Here is a 17,498-nt window from a genome sequence, read left to right as displayed (position 1 = left end):
TTTCAGCAGTTCAATTTGCACACAAGTGGTTGGGTTTTAGCCTCGGTTGGACATCAGGACAAGCTAGGCAGCTATTTTAAGAGACTGAATTTAGCTGATACCAAGATGTTAGGGCAAAAAGAGCAGGATATTCACCTGATGTAGGCTGGCCTGAGCTGTTGTTTAGCTCAGTAGATTATTCTTGAATTTTACACAGAAACAAAGCTGTGACCTGTATAAAAAAAAATGTCAGAGGTTATGTACAGGAACTGTGGGCCAGATAAATATATACATAAATAAAAACATGGATTCCTTACATCTGGCCACATTTCTCCTCTACTCACTAATGTTTCTGTTCAATTAATGCCAAGGTACAGACCACATTGTCCTGTATAACTGAGCTGCATTTACCCTCGGCTGTAACTTGCAAAAACCTGTTGCAAAACTTAGAATTGATCATCCCCATAAGTAAAGATACTGTGAGCTATACTGAGTATAGCTTGCACAGACAGCCTTTTAAATTGTCCTTCATTTATAAATAAATAGATTTAAAAATTTAAACATTACCAGACTGTTCTATAAGTGCTCTTCTTTCTGAATCAAGCAATACTGTTAAACAAAAGTCTTGGTGTTTGTGGGTTTTTAAAAATCCCTGTCACTATTTTCATTGCATCGGGAGACTGTGTAAGCAGAGAAAGGCAGTGTCCTAATAAGCTACATCTTAAATCACATGCCAAGTTTTACTGCCTTTTTTTTTAAACCTCACTTTCAATTTCTAGAGGATCCATTAAATTCAAATTGTCAGCATGAAAGGAGGCTTTTTTCTCTTATCATGTACCTGAATTTTAACACAGAAGGGCACACTCTTGTAAAGCCTCCTGTACTTTCCACTGTGCTCTCCTGGATTTAAGAAGAATGGTTTGGCACTCCTGTACAAGAGCTCAGCACACATGGAGAGTATTTGGGCGTCTGAGGGATGTCAGAGCCACTCTCTAGGAACAGATTTTGAAAGCTGGTGACATCAGCTTTTGGGAAATTGGGATGAGCTGAAATCAGAGGTAGCTCAGTCCTTACCACTAATGCAGAAATAGTTCAAGTTCACTGATTTTTTTAAGAGCTTTTACAGCAGTACCAAGAATAAATTGAGGATCAAGCCCTACTCCAGAGATGCCCATCTATTACCTCACCCACAGGAACATGCAGCATCTCTTGGGATGTCATGAGCCTCGGGGATTCACCTTTCCTGCTACTGAGTTTATGAGATAGCAGGGGGAAAAACCCCCCATGCAGATGTGGGATAAGAATCTGCTTCCCTTTCCAGAGGTAGCTGTGTTTGAGGAAATACCACCAGGCCTTGGGTTTTCCATCAGAATCTTTTAGGATGTTACAGGTCTGTTATATGTGTTCATCAAATCTGGTTGTAAATAAACTTGGGGGAAGAAGTTTTTTTTTCTGACCAGAACACAGAGACTGTAGAAACCCTTCCACTTAGTGGTACCGGATTGTAAAACAGAGTTGCACATTTGTATATTTGCATGTGGCAGTGTAGAGTGAAGATGATAAGAGAAATCTGTACTACTGCTGTACATTTTTATAAATCAGTTTTTGGGGCCAGTGGGGCTTCTCATTTCCTTAGTTAGGCTTGGGACTCTGAGGTTCCTGCATCGGCAGTTTCTTTTGGAGCCTGTCTGAGGAGCAATAGAGTAACTCTGCAGGAGTGGAGTACCTCTGCAGAGTTGCTTTCTATTGACAATAAAGGACCATGAGGTGACTCTCTAGAAATTAACCCATTTTACCATTCTGATGTCTGTAGTTAGGTGGGGTTAAACCCACTTGGAGTATCTATGCCATTAAATTACACCATACACAGCAGTAAGTCTCCTTTCCAAAGCAACATGCTTGGAGCTTAAATAAGCAGACAAAAAAAAAATACTCTCCTGTCTCTAGCAATAGTCACTCTGTTTTTAAATATCTTCCTTTATGACAGGAGTGCAATTAAAGGTATTTGGTCACTCCAGTTACATGAAAAAGATGTGAAAATGAGCACAGTCTCAAGTGGAATAATAAGTCTGGAGTTTTTCACATGACACATTCAGCTTAGCATTATGATACCTTGGGGTCTTGAAAAAACTTGAAAGCAGCTCAAACTGTTTACTTAGCAAAAACAGGGTTGGGTTTCTTTTTTTAATCATACAAAGAAATTTTGGTCCAGGTGTATTGGCTGTTTAAGGACTGCCACATATTAGCAAGAAAATTTATCAACCATCAACCAGATGAATTTCAGCCTCAAGCCACACATCTCTTTCAGGCAGCCTGGTAGTGACACAAGGGTTTCATAAATATCTGGAGAATTAGTAAGTCCAGCTAATTTTCAGTTTTACTTGTAATGGGCCATCCCACTCTTAAGACACTTTGGAAGGCCTGGGGTGTTTTGAGTATTTTTCTGAAATAACCTTAAGAGGAGGGAGAAAATATTTCAGCTCATGAAAAGTCAGACTGCAGCTCTTCAGTGAGCAAAAACACATCTTTTCAGTGATCATATTTCAGTTTATGTGCTCAAACCTTCATCTGTTCCTCCATTCAAAACTTGTAAATCAAACTTTGAATGCTTCATATTTCCATTTAAAATAAAAGCAAACCTCAGAAATTCTCCTGGATGTTTTTACTTTCCAGAACAGTGTTCAGGAGTATCAATCAATTCAGGAACTACCAAATGAAAAACACTGCTCATAATCAAAAAAATACTTGATTTTCAGCAGCATAGGATTACTTCAGAAACCATTATTTACAGTAAGTAATATTTATTTATGTTAGGAAGCCAACTGGTTTCACATCACTGCTCTTTGCAAGTGAGTATTGTAAAATATGGCCATTAGTAAAAAATAGAGAAAACTGTATCCTGTGTGGTTTCATTCCTCTCCCACCCAACCCAGCTGATGGGACAAAAGATGTATTTAATTTGTAAAATTATAGATATTCCAGAGACTACAGGAAACCAGTTTTCCCTCTTAACTTTGCTCTGTTGGCCAGGCAGCCATATTAATAACAAAAGTTAAGCCAACTGCTGTTTTAACACCCACAGTTCAGGGGAAGGAGATGGACAAGGCCAGTATTTGCCTGCTGCAGCTGTCCAGGGTCACTGCAAGTGCCAAACCTCCTCCTGCATCCATTTGTAGGACAGGCCTTGTATCCAAGCAGATCCTGAGCCTCACTTCCCAAAAGAGCAGCCAGATCTTTGGTAGTGTGACCATAGTGCTGTACCAAAACCAGTTCCTGTCTGGTTGCAATTTGTTTCCCAGCTCTCTGGCTTCCAGATTACAGCACTGCCCTAGACACAAGTCCAAACCAGTAAGCCTACCAGTGTGAAGCCCAACCACATCTTATAGGCAAAGTGTTCCTCTGCAAATAATCTCTGAACTCAATATTAGCAGCAAAAAGTCACGGAATCAAATTTAAAAGTAATTAAAAGAGGCAAAGAAAGCCCTTCCACTGGTGTGATATCCTGATCTCATGGGTGAGTGCACACCAGTGGGGGTTACACAACTATTGGTAATTAGAAGGCCTTAGTTTTGTTTTCAGCTTTATCTGGAAAATAAGCAGCAGTGGAGTTTAAATCTTTCAAGTCTTTGTCTGTCCCTCTGACATGGAGGGCAGCCCTGCACCTCCCCTGACCCACCAACCTTCCTCTGCAGGACAGCAGCACAACCTGGCCAGCAGGCACCTGCCTGACATCTGCCAGCAGCTCTCTCTGCCCAAGCCAACCTGTCCCTTAGGAACATGAGATCTTCCCAACATGTCTGAAGTTCCTCCAAAACCAGGGAGCAGCTCTCAGAAGTGATGTGATGCTATGTGCAATTCAGGTTATATCCTCAAGCCCTTATGGGAGTTGCACAAGCTTAGACTGGTCTGTAAGAGGTGAGATTCTTAAGAAATGTGGTTGTAGGAAATGGAAAGATAGCCTTGGATTTACAGCCTTGGAAGAAGCTTGGACTGATGTAAAAAAAAAAAGTATACAGTCATTAAGCAGAAAAATTATAAACTTATGTTTCTCTTATGTAAGTAAGAATATACCTTAAGTAAGTAAGAAATGGTATTGGGTAAGATGGTGAAGGGCTTTATAGTGTAGCAATGTAATTGTATAGGGTAAACTAAGAGTTTAGATGTTATCATAGAAGTATATATGTGCACGTGTAATAGTAACCCATTGGATAAAAGTATATGCAGTGCAGCAGAATTAAGTAAAAGTGATACATTACAAAAACAAAATAAACTTTGTGACAGCTTTCCATTGGATTAGGTTATATATTGCCTTGTAATGAAAAAGCTTGTGACTACCTTGAGCTATAGCCGACTTCTTACTCCTCTAAAATCTCACAGCCTTCAAGGATAATGTTTATCTGAGTAATAAATCGTTTTTAGCCCGACAGTAGTCCCATCCCTTCAAGTAAAGCATTGATAATAATAGTGGCAAGCAATTTAAAAAGCAGACTTACCAGCACTCATAACAAACTATTCAGATGGAAACCTCTTTAAAACTGCTTCACAAGGTGTTTTTTTCTAGTAAGCCTTTATAGTAATCCATTGTAAACAGTCAGTGCTGGGATATCTGACAGCAATCACCTTTTTAACACATGATGCCCCTAGGTGATAATTAGCTCCCATTACACAGACAAGCGATTCGGCTGGGAAAGAGCAGTGGAAGTAAGCACCTGCCTGGTTCCCACCTGCATTTCCTAGGTGGGAGACCAGCCTGACAGGTGACATTCACACCTTGTGTTTGAGCTCAAAGACATTGTGCTGATGTTAGCTCGTTGCAGCGTGAGCCAACACACTGCTGTAAGCATAATGCAAGGGAAATTTAAATAATCCAAATGCTTTCTTCACACCTGCAAAGCAACATTGTTTAACTCTGGTGAATCAAGCATGTATTGCACATTTATTCCATTTAAACCTTAACACCATCCTGAGGTATTTGCTTTCAAACATATTTTGACATTTCTCTCCATTTTTGCAGAATTGTCAGCTACAGTAGGAACAGTACTTGAGTTGAAATTTCAGGCTGTTTTTCAAGTTGAACATTTCCAGTGCTTGACTTCTGTGTAAACTCTTAAGCACCAGAAGTCTGTCTTCCCTGAGCCAGTTATTATTTAGAAATATTAGCAGAGGCTGTCATTGATGGTGGTCATTTTTAGCAGTGGCTGTGACAAAATTGATTTTTCACCACTTAAGGTCCTCCTCCCATCTGGACCTCATGCAGGTGCTGGGATGCCTTTCACAGCTAGACCAGAGGAGAATTTGTGATCCATCAAAAGTGAGGTAATTCAGCCTGGGGATGAAAATAGGGGCAAATCCAATGCTCTGTTATGGCAAGATGGCAGCACCCAGGACCACTGCTTAATGTTGTTCCTTGTCAGTTCAAAAAATTGTGAACATTCAATCTCTTTGGTATTGAGCCAACCTGAAGCAATTTTTTCTTTTTGTTGAAGTTTCCTCTGCTTTGGAAAACCCTGAATCATTCAGCTATTTTGATGTTCTCCCAAAAAAAAAAAAAAAAAAAAAAAAAAAAAAAAAAAAAAAAAGAGAAGCTCCACCTAAAAAGTCTGAGACTTTCCACTTTCTTTCATGCAGACAAGATGGCCAAATTGAGATTGAATGAGCAGCATTCATCCTGGAATTTTGTAACTTTCAAAAATTAGTGTTGGTAACCCAAGCAACCTTTCAGTATATACTTTGGATATAATGGTACATGCTCTGTATAACATAGCCATAGGAGTCTACAGATGCCAAACGATGAAAATTATTTCCCTGCTCTTTGGCAGACTCCACAGGCAGAGGAAATAGATTATATTCTATTTCTTTCTGGTTTGAAATATATTTAGATGACTGAATGGTTTTTCTCTTAGTGCTTGTCCTGCAATTAATTTCTCACGTCCTCCCTTTCAATCTGGTGAGGCTTTTATGAAGTCTTGTGCATTGTGCTTTGTTCTCCCTCGTCCTTCCATTTCTGGGCAAGGAGGGCACATTCCTATTTCAGGTAACAATAGGTGTAGCCACCAAGGGCTTCCTGTTGCAGAAAGCTGTTTGTTAGCCTGGCATCCCAGCTCTGCCTGTGACCAGAGAGAGCAAAAGCCTTTCTCCCAGTCCCACTGAGCAGGCTGGAAGGCAGATGCAGATCACAGCAGGCCTGCTCAGATCAGTGTAGTGCCATTTTATGCCAGAGTAAAACCTGAACAGTTGCAGAGGCTGGTTGCTTTCCTGTGAACTGTGAGCCACAACTTGTGTAAGTCATGGATCCAGGGTGTATCTGAGTCCTGAAGGGACTGTGGTGATCCATGGCACTTTTATGTCAACACCAACTTAACCAGAGGCCTTGTAATCGTGAATGTGGCAACTGTTTACCTCATTTGTTAGGAAAATGGCAGAAATCTCTGGGAAAACTTGCCTCCGGAGGCTCCGAATCATTTCTTCATTACTAATGGAGGCATTTCATTCCAGCAGAACTGAGCCACCAAGCAATTACTGCTGTCAAAGAGGAGGCAATCTTTTAGATGGCTGCTGCCTTGTCAGGCAATGAAAATCACAGAATCACAGAATGATTTGGGTTGGAAGAGACCTTAGAGCTTATCCAGTTCCACCCCCTGCATGGGCAGGGACAACTTCCACTAGACCAAGCTGCTCCAAGCCCTGTCCAGCCTGGCCTTGGACACTTCCAGGAATGGGGCTCCTCTGGGAAACCTGTGCTGGGGCCTCACCACTCTCATGGTAAAGAATTTCTTCCCAATATCTGAAGTTCCTCCCTGCTGATGTGGCTTGCCTTGGTGCTGTTCACTGAGCAGCAGGCAGAGCAGCAGGGGCAGCCTGGGGTGCTGTACGGTGACAATAACTTCTGCCAGGGAAAAGGAGCAACCTGAGCCATCTCCAGAGCACAGGCTTCAGCTCTACGTGTATTAAAACCCTGCAGAAGTGACCAGAAATGACAAACATAGGGTTTCTGTTGCCAAGTATGCTGTGTTGGGGGATTGGAATACTAACACTTCTTGCACATGGAAATTAGCATTCACCTCTCTTAGGAAAATGCAGGTATTTTTATGGGATCCTGCTGTTGCAAAATGGTGTGAAGCAGTACCTCTCAATCTTACTGGTCCAGCTCCCAGTCAATCAATCATATACCCCACTTGATTTTTTGTAGGGGAAGAGGACCTTTTAGCCTAGCAACTATTCTGTCAGGCTTTGGTTTCAGGGAGAAGCTGTGGATTTGGCCCAGACTCATCCAGCTTGAAAATGCAGGGTGAATACTTCCTACTTGCTGTAAGAGGCTTCCAGAGCTGAGTGGGGTCTGTGTGGTGCTGGCTCTGCTGTCCACATCATCCCACTCCTTCTGCCATAGCTTTAGACAGAGGAGAGGGATTGGCAGGAAATCCAAGCTACTCACAGCAGTGGTATTTTAGCTTCTGTGCTGCAGACAAATATTCACGAACTTTGCTATGGTCTTTGAGTCCAGAAACTCTAGTAACTCTCACTTTGGTGACACTCTTGATTTTACCTTAACCTGAAGAAGGACCTGGCCAGCAGCAACTTGAGGACACTCGGGTAGAGGAAGAGAGTAACTGGTTGATAGATCTGACACGTTTAAAATTGCACTCTGTCCTGAGACACACAAATGCCTGCTCTATCTGCCTCATCTCTAAACATTTATTTAAAAGCAAAGATAAATAAAAGAAACTGTATCCTGTCAAACAGTCTAGTGATTTAAATTGTGTAGATAGCAGATTAGTACAGCATTTCACAGGATGGACATGTGGCAATCTACAGAAGAGCGAGATGGAACAACTGGAAGTGCTGTGAAGGACAGAGGTCTCTGCAAGCCATGATATGTGTTCATAGTCTGCAGTTTCTTTCTCTCCAGGTGTTTTTTTAATTAGTTACAGCTAAGTCTCCTGAGACTCTCTTCTAGATATGAACAACTCATTTTAAACTTCATCTGTGTGCAGACCTTACCAGAGGCAGGTTTACATTTTGTGTTAATATGCATTTCTACCTGTATCAAAAAAGGACAATGACAGAACAAAACATCTTTTTTTTATTATTATTTCTAACATGAATAAGGCTGTGTAGGCTAATTGATTATTAGGAAGGAATTAGCTGTCAAACCTTGGCAGGTCTCATGTGACTGAGTTTTGGGTAAAGGCTTAAATCCTCAGAGTTGTAAGAAAATCTCATATTTCTGTCTGGAGGTCCTCCCTGGCTGACAGTACTGTGAAAAATGCCTCAATCTGAATTAAGGTAACACTGCTGTGGTATGTCTCAGGTGGCTGCATACCCAACCTTGCAGTGCCCAGCATTTTGCCCTTGTTACCTGCTTGAGCACAGAGATGTATTTCTTTAATTTGTTACTATGATTAGTTATCTTAGTCTGCCACAAAACATTCCCTAGCTGGACCTCCAGCCCAGCCCCCTGTACCCTGACATAGTTGTCTGTGGATGGATCCCACAGCCAGTTGCACACTCTGCACAAGATTTAAAGCAGCAGATTTAAAGCACCTGTAATGTCCAGAAAGTGCTGCAAGCAAAAAGCTTAGTAATACTTATAACACTTCTGTAAGGAAAGCACATAATTATTTACCCACATATATGTGTGGAAATAGAAGCACATTTTCTCATCATAGGAAAGGAACAGGGGTCAGAGTAAGCAGTCAGGACCAGTTTAATATGAGCAGGGAGAAACAAGCTTAGCCTCCCACTCTGGCTATGCAGAATCAAACGAGAAAAGGAGAATGCAGTCATCCATAGCACACACAAGGTCATACCAGACCAAACAGAACTAACTAGGGAAGGTAGAGGCCTCTTAAGACCTCCTCTTCTTCCTCATTCTTTTTCTTCCCCTTTCTTGCCTCCACAAATTAAATCTGCAGCTGAGAATACTACAAGCCTTTCTTTACAGGAAAGGGTGCTCCTGAAACATTATGGAAACCTGTATTAAAATACAAGTCCTCCGGGCTTCACCCAGGTGCCCAGCCTGTCCGGGGGAAAACCCTCAGAGGACTGGTCCACGGGGAGGATGTGGCGGGACCCGGATAGCTCCACCGTAAGGACGAGAGGGCTCCGGAGTGGCTTTATTCCTAGAGGCTTTATTTCAGGAGCGTCGCAGGAACAGGAGGGTGAAACGGGGGGCACGAACTCTCCAGAAGGGAGCCAGCTCCGGAAGCCCCGAGGAAAGGCGGGGCTGGGTATTAAGGGCAAAGGAGTAGGAGTGGTTAGGGTACAGAACAGCCAACGGGCAACGGGTAAAGGGGGGAGACAGAGTGGGGTGACATACAGAGAACTAATCGGGGTACAGAGGAGGAGTGGTATTCTAACAGGAGCCAATGGGGTAACAGAATAACTGAACTTTCTGGAACTGGGGAGTATGCTAAACATTGATGGACAGCTCTTCTGGGGTGGAGAGCAGCAGTTGGTTGGCAACCTTTTTCTACACTGTTGCTGCCTCCCAGGGGAGAGCAGGAACCCCTCCCACAGAAACCATTTGTGCTTTATGTCTTCCAGAAAATTATATTGATGTGCCTCAAGATGGGAGAGGTAAGACCAGACTTCAAGGAGTAGCTTTCAAGAAAATCAACTAAATTACAAGAGCTGAAAAAATTGTGGATAAGCAGGAGAGAGAAAGACTACAAGAGGAAAATTGAGCAAGTCACCTGAAGACAGACACCATTCAAACAACTTCTACAGGCAAATGATATAGAAAGAGTCTCCAGGAGAAAGTAGTCTGTAAGCAATATTTTAATTCTATACTGACACTATTATCTCTGAAAGGAAGCATCATATTTGTGAAAATGCTCAGTAGGAAGAAAATTACGTTGCTCTGGCAAATCCACACAAAGGTGGAAAACGACGACAAGACAAACCTTTGGTAGATAACTTTTCTTTGCCTCCCCATCCATCAATTGCCATTTGAGCCTAATCTCAGCCTAAGTGTCAGAATACTGAATGTGAGTTTTTCCAAAGTTCTCTGGTAAACATTTTGTCAGAATAGGGTAGATGCTGGCAATCCACATCACTGTTAACCATACTGTCAAATTGCATAGGTAAGCAGAGCCCTTTCATTGAGTCAGACTGCAGGGTAACTTCAAACATAATGCACATTTTTAGGTCACTGGCAATGACTCTGCTAAGACATCCGAGCCCATCTTAAATTCAGGTTCTTGAAGAAGGCAACTTTATTAGGATGCAAAACCATTCCACCCCAATACTCCTTGAAGCTGAAAGTGAAACAGAAAAAAACCCCAACAAATTGTATATTTCAAAAGCAATAATACCACTGTCCCCCTGCTTTCCAAGGCAATAGTCCAATTCCCTCAGCCACTGCCTGGGTGCAGAGTTTACCCCACACAAGTCTCAGAATCCCTTTGTAAGCCAAAAAGGCAATGACTTTGCCACAGAGGTATGTGGAGCACTTGATCACTGGGTTGCAATAGGTTGACTTAACTTTCCACAGGACAGGGTTATTTTAAAATCATGCAGTACCAATTACACGAGCAAATCCTGTGAAATGCAGTTATTTAAGATATTTGCATGGAGAACCTGGCAATGACAAGCAAACAGAGGAGTTCATCTGGAAATCATAACACAAAGCCATGATAATGCCAGTTTAATCCTTCATGCCTAATATTTTGTCCTGCAAATCTCAGTAACTTTAAAATAACTTTACATTTTACCCTGTAACCACAACATGAGGAACACCTTGTTAATGAATAATCAAGTGTTCCTTTTGTACCTCCTTGCCTGAATGAAGTTTAGTCTTCTGTTGAACTCAGAGGGGACACTTCTCAGTGATTTAAGTTAGTTCATGGCTAACTCAACATCCTGGAGTTTGGGATGGTACGTGACTAAAACCATGAAGGAGTAAATAGCATTGGAGGACCCAACAAGGCTGGAAACCACAGGAGTGGAAGCCCAGTCTCCAAATAAAGCCCAGTGTGAGTAGGATGCCAACATGCACATGCCCCTTTCCTCTGTAAACCAACAACTAAACATGCTGGGTATCACTGAGTAAGGGCAGGCAGTGCCTAAAAGAGCAAATTCACAGGTGGGAGTGCCACCCTGCAGGCATCAAACTCCATCCTGTCCCAGAACAGCTTGAAGCTTGGCCCATTCTCACTCATCACAGAAGCTCCTGCACACCCTCCAGCTTGTAGAGACCTAAGGGAGCTGCCACAGTGCACCTGGGGTGATACACCTGTGTTACACATTAAGAACACTCCAAGAAAAGCAAAGCAAAATGAGTAGCTGGAGGTGATGGCATCCATGCCAGCATCATGCTCCTCCACACTTCCTCGTTGGCTCCAAGATCCATAACCCCTGCAGACACTCAAAATGTATCCACAGTAACCAGTGCACCCTGCAGTAACTGCTTGGTCCTTTTACCTTCTCCCAGCACCTACTTTCATTGTGAGGTGGTGACTGCCACAGAGAGCTTTGGAAAAAGCTTATGTTCATAAAGAAATTTGTATTAGATACTGGTTTGTGTGACTTACTGTATTTTGTAAGGGTTTTTTTCCCTTTGGGAATTGTGCGTTATTAATGAGCAGTTTTATGCTTTACTTCTAGTACATGTATACCTTGTAATGGATGTGCTTTTTGTTTGTTTGTTTTCTTTTATTTTATTCTCTATACAGGGCCAGTAAATATAAGGTAGATACTCTCTGGCTGAAATTCTGATTTTGCGTACCAATTCATTTATGGATAAATCCATGTCGTAGCTGGTGAACAATTTTTCATCAATTGTGTTGTTATAATCACCTGATAGTTTCTCTACTTTAGCAGAATAAAAGATCCTGAATAAGACTAATGCTAGTTGGGCCTTAAATTAAAGGAAAATTGTGCACTGCATATTTCCCTACCATCATTTCTATCAGCCCTTCTTCCTTGGTGTTGGGACACTGGAGAGGAGCACTGGCTACACAAAGAGCCACCTGAACACCTCAGCCACCTCTGCAGCTGTGCCCTGATATCCCCCTGTATTTACTTGATCAAAATTATGGTGGACCAGATAAACTGCAATGAATTTTTCAGTTATTTCTGCAGAGAGACTGGTTCAAATGCAATCCTTCTCTAAAAGAAATTATCTGGACTAAAATAATTGTATTTTCCTCTATGTCCATCCTGATATGTTTGGAAAAATAAAGGATTTGAAATTAACACTTACAAAAGTGCATACATTATACCTCCCATGTGACAATGGCAGCTATCTCAGTGGCTATTAGTGACCTTCCTGCTCCAGAAGCCCCTTCCCCTGTCCAAATAATTTCCTCTCTTCTGTTTCACTGAGAACTGTGTCCAACTTTTTAGTAACTGCTGTGTATAATGTAGGACATAAAAAGATGAGTTATAAAGCTTGTGCAGGACTTTGTGTTGTAATTTAACCATCCTTTGTGCCTGATAAGCTGGCCTCTTAATGTATAATTCAGCATATTGTAGCAGCTATTTTAGACACCTGTTTTTTATGGTTTTACTACAGCTGTAATTTCTGTTTGAGGACTGTCCACTTGAAGAAGTGATGAAGTTAACACATCAAAATGATTTTTTTAAAGTCAGGTCTATTCCACCACCTGTGACTGTGTATGAAAAGTAAAGCAACAAAAACAAAACCTCAACCACTGCTGGGAAGAAACACCTTTCCTCAGCCTCAAAAGTTCTCTTCTTTAAGACAGGCATTTCTTCTAGTCCTCCTTTTACAAAAGTAGTAAATTACTAAGAAGATTATATATATGCAGTACAATAGTCTATTTTGATAGTCAGCAGACTATTTTAGGCTAATTAAGCTAACCAGAAATTCTAGGGTTGCAGTGATTTCTCTTTATTGATACATTGATGATAATACTGTTTCCATAACACTTGGTGTTTGAAATCAACACATGCCAGTGTCCAGTGATTTGCTAATCTAGTTTCTGGTCTAATCTTGTCCTATTTTTTGCAGCATTCTCTGACTTCATATTATGAATAATGTTGTTTTTCTAAAGTGATTGCCAAGCAAACCAAAAATGTGTTTTACACTGCTATTGCACTGCTCTCGTCTTTATATACAGTAGTTTTTATAAAGATGTCCTTAGGTTTTAATAAATGAGTGTAACATAAACTAATCTCTGTAATAAAACTTGCTTTAGTGTTTCAAAGGCTGTCTGAAATAGCTGTAGAGATTTGAGCTTCTGAGTACTTCAATAGCTTCAAAATTCATAGCTTCCTTTCCCTCTGCAGGAAATCCCTAGATACCAGAACTGCATAGTCTGTACAAGGGTAAAATGAAGACAGTGTATTTAACCCCAATAATGGACTTAGAGATGGTGGGGAAGGGGCCCCAAGAAGCCAAACCACATCACAAAAAAACCCACTGAGGCCATTTTATTAATCAATACATGTTCCATTTAGTCTGCTTCACATTTCCAGCAGTTACTAATACCAGATATTTAAGAGGGAAGTGTGGGACACTGAAGAGAGACTGCTAAGAAAGAAACATAGTATTTCCACTACTCGAGGCAAGCTGAGAAGGCCGAACTGCAACTGAGCAGAAAGAAAGCAACGCTTTGACTTTCATACATAAAGTACTCTGGCCCACATGGCTCACCTCCCCTGTGGAGGCAAACACAGTTTAGTTTGCTCTGTACAAAAAGGCAGGACCAACAATTCTCAGGGAAAAGAGATTTAATTTGTTCTTTGCTTCCAGGCTGAAGGATTTGGACAGTTTCCCCAGAAAGTTTTAGATTTTCTAAACACTCTCAAGTCTCTTTGTCACCTGTTGTTTAGGAGGCATCATTGCCAGTGTTCCCAAAATACTGAGAGCTCTGAGCTGAAATTTCAACTTTCCCATTAGTAAAAGGGAGTATTTTTGACAACATCACCTCTTGGGACAGATTGCTTCCTTTTACAGAAAGAGTTCTTGCTCTGTCCTGCTGGCCCCAAGCTTTAGTTTTCCTCAGCTGTTTTCCTGTCCAGCACTTGCTGTCCTCTTTGGCCCATCCCGAATCCTTGATATCTGACTGAAGTCCTGGCATTTGTACACTGCAGGTCCCTTTCCCCATTAGAAATTATCCTTTCAGCATCAGATCACTAGCCTCAGACTAGAGACTGTGATGTGGGAATATACCTAAACTATCAAAAATAGATTTTAAAGCCAAATTTTAAAAGAAGGATGAGAAATCCTTTGTAATGTCACTTACTTCGTGTGCCAGAGTGCATTTCTGGAGTGTCTGTGACAAAACTCATGAGCTCTAAAGTAGAAAAGGATCATTTTCATTAAAGCAACACTTCAGTAATTCTTAGGGGTTTTGCAACTGTAAGAGACTACAATTGCACTCCACTGTGCTAAAATTTTTGGAAGGTATTGCAGAAAGAAAGGACAAAAACCAGCTTTAAAAATACATAAATGTGTAAAATTACAAATAATTGCAACACAGTGCCCTTCTCAAACTGCACCTGCAATTGTGAAAACAGTTAAATATATGAGACAAAGGACATAAATCAATGGATTGGGTGTGTTGGAGTTCCCTCACCAAGTTTCAACAATTTTTATTATGTGCTTCTAGTAAGTAAGTAAGGGTTATATTCAGTACATTATGCTCACCAGGAATAGCTTTTATATACCAGGGAGCGAATTAAATACCTCTGGAATTTCCATGGGAGATGTTAAAATGCTGACATTGACTTACAGACTGCCATTATCACTAAGTCAAAAACAAACAGGAGCATCACAGCCAGTTCCTTTAAACTGTTTATTCTTACTAGAAAGCAGAGACTTCATTGATCTGCTGGTTGCTCACACAAGGAGAGAAAAGAGAGCTAAGATTTGATTTTTATTTCCAAGAAAACAAAACCCTGTCACTCACCCAAGCTATTCCCAACAATGAATTTAATTTGTAAAATGAAAAAACATTACTTGGAGGGTTGGGGGGAAGCATACCAATACATTAGGTATGAATAGCTACTGCTGCTGCTTTGCTGTAGTGAGAATTAGCAGTGACAATGGGGTTTAAATCCTTGGCTTTGACAACACACAAACTTAAAAAGCTTGATCTAAGTAACATTTGAGAATACTCTCCCCTTAGCCAGCTACAGAGATTTTATTTAAGGCATTTTTGTGAATTATGTGAGTTTTGTTTGTTTTGACTGCCTCATAGTTACTGCTTAAAATTTTTTTTCAGGTAGGGCTACTGAAAACCATTGAAACCTTTGAAACATCTGAAAAGCTGTGTTCCATTTTACCTCGAGGTTTTTGCTCCCCAGCACAAGGCCTACCTCCTCTGCTCTCCAGTATTTGCTGTCCTGAGAATTAAGAATATTGCATCATTACTACTATTACTGTGCAGTATCAAACTGTTCCCTGCTAAGCCACCTTCTCCAAGCATGCCTGGCTTTTGTTGGAAGATTTTATGTTGCAAAATGCTGCTGGGGTGGGTGGGAGCACAGTAGGAAGTGCCACCTTCAGAGAGCTAGTGATAGCTGGGGTTTGCTGTATAAACTCCCTTATAATTTTAACCACACAGTCCACCTCCTATTTCCCTGAGTGAATGTGCTCCCAGCAGCCACCAGAAAAAGCCAGTTGGGAATTTATCTAGCAAGGAGACACAGCATCCCTGTGCTGGATCTGCTATTATTATGCAGATAGAGGAGCTCAAAGACATTTCACAACCTCTCCCTCTTTTCTTTGCTAGCTGCATGGATGTTTGGTAAATAAATCATCTCCAGCTAATAAAAAAACCTTAAAAGCCCCAAACCCTAAGGAAAGAAATCATGCAATACTGTGAGTCTCATAGATTTTATTTTGTTATACTACCCACAGAAATAAAAGACACTGCTTAAGCCCCATTTTTATGGAGTTTCTAGGCTGTAGCTCAGTGGCATAGGATGTGACTTCTGTTTGTGCTCTGCAGTCATCATTCCTCCTTTCATATCTTCTCCCCACACTGCCCATAAACAAGGAGCACTCCAAGCATGGCAGGCAATGCTTTTGCACTGCTGGAGGTACTCCCACCCTCCCTGAGACCCAGCCATGCCTCACGGCCCTCAGCAAGCAAAGACTTCTCTGCAAGGACCAACAGCTTCACCTTCTAAAGGATTGCCCCTTCCAGTCTGTGCAGGGAGCTCTCTGCCCACCCAAAGCATCTCTGACTGCTGCCTTTGGCTGGGGGCCTGCTCCTGTGCCTCAGGTCCTTCAGCATTACACTGGCAAAAGGGGAACCACAAACCTTTGCAGAAAGTGGAGGTGGAACTGATTCAGGACAGAACTAAAATGGGAATACTTGGACTACTTGAACACACTTTCAACTTCCCCTCCCAGTCTTCAGTGTTCAGATAACAGGAAAGCAGGCCATGGGAGAACCACTGGTGTTAAGAAATCTCCTTTTTTCTCAACCATAGGATTGTAGACACTAAGGCTTCCAGCAGCCTTTTGCAGAGACACACATTCCTTGCTGGCAGGAATGGAGAATTTGGGCAAATCCCGTTTTTCTGTTTCACTTCTCCTTTGCAACACTTAAGGAAAGAATATTTTGGCTGGACTGTGCTCTTTCCTAACCAGCTGCAAAATGCAACATTCCCTGCTGCAGCCCAAACCTGGGTAGTCAATAGAGGCTCCCAAATGCAATTCTAACACCAGCCCATACTGGAGGTCCAGCGTGCTCTGGACCCAGCCTTGTTCCTGAAAGACATTCTGCCAGAGCTGTGTAAAACTTGCAACCTGATGCTATGGGCAGATTGCTACATGGCCACTTCCCAAAGTTTGACCCAGGGTCCCTTGTGCTATCCTCTCCTCCACGGCACAATCCCTTCCTTTTGCCAGGTCTCCCCATGTTGCAGGAGTGGATTTTCAGTCCCACCACTCTCTGCCTCACTCCATCACCAGGCAATGAGGCACTTCCCTGTGTTTTCCAGGGAGCCAGGAACATCTGCATGCCCTAAGGGAAGGAAGCAGTTTTTAAAAACACTTTTAAGTGTGAGCTTTGTATCTGTGATTCAAACCCACACTCTGCTGCCCCAGTGCTACCCAGTTTGTACCACAGGGTTGGGCTTTAGCTTTGCTGCTGAGGTAAACTGAGGAGACAAATCTCGGGGAGCTGGCAAGCAGCAAATAGATTTGGAGCAGAGTAGGGTAAAAATAACAGGGTCTGAAGGAAGGCCAAACTGTGTGCCTGGTTACTGTGAGCCCCGAAGCCATAGGGAACCCCAACCCCCTTGTTTGCACATACCCAAGCAGCAGCCTCATACCTCAGCCAGGAGGCTCCTTTCCCAGGCAAAGTCAAACATCCAGAGATCACCTCAAATCAAAGGGAGCCGCCACTCGCCCAGGGCATGTGAGCACATACCAAGGATGTGTCTGCAAGCATGAAGAATGGTCTGGCCCAGACCCAGAAAGTTTCAGCCTGCTTGGCTGAGAGACTCTGGCTCTCCTTGGCTGTGCCATGTCCCAGCTCGAGCCACTGGCTCGGCCATCCCCTTCAAGCCTGTCTAAGTTACATCATTAATTCCTCCAG

At 42.1% G+C, this 17,498-nt stretch overlaps 1 protein-coding gene across 1 annotated transcript in view; it reads left to right on the top strand.

The window, feature by feature from the left end:
• SHISAL1 (shisa like 1) overlaps positions 1–13,148 on the top strand; it is a 78,142-nt gene extending 64,994 nt beyond the window's left edge. The window contains exon 5 of the mRNA XM_053944083.1: positions 9,523–13,148. Coding sequence (XP_053800058.1) covers position 9,523 — 1 coding nt within the window. The 3' untranslated portion in view covers positions 9,524–13,148. The remainder of the gene's footprint in view (positions 1–9,522) is intronic.
• The last annotated feature ends 4,350 nt before the right edge of the window (positions 13,149–17,498 follow it).

Source organism: Vidua chalybeata, chromosome 5, assembly GCF_026979565.1.
Source record: "Vidua chalybeata isolate OUT-0048 chromosome 5, bVidCha1 merged haplotype, whole genome shotgun sequence".
In the NCBI taxonomy this organism is placed as follows: Eukaryota; Metazoa; Chordata; class Aves; order Passeriformes; family Viduidae; genus Vidua; species Vidua chalybeata.
Note: the sequence above shows the minus strand (reverse complement) of the source record. Positions and strands in the feature narration are given on the sequence as shown.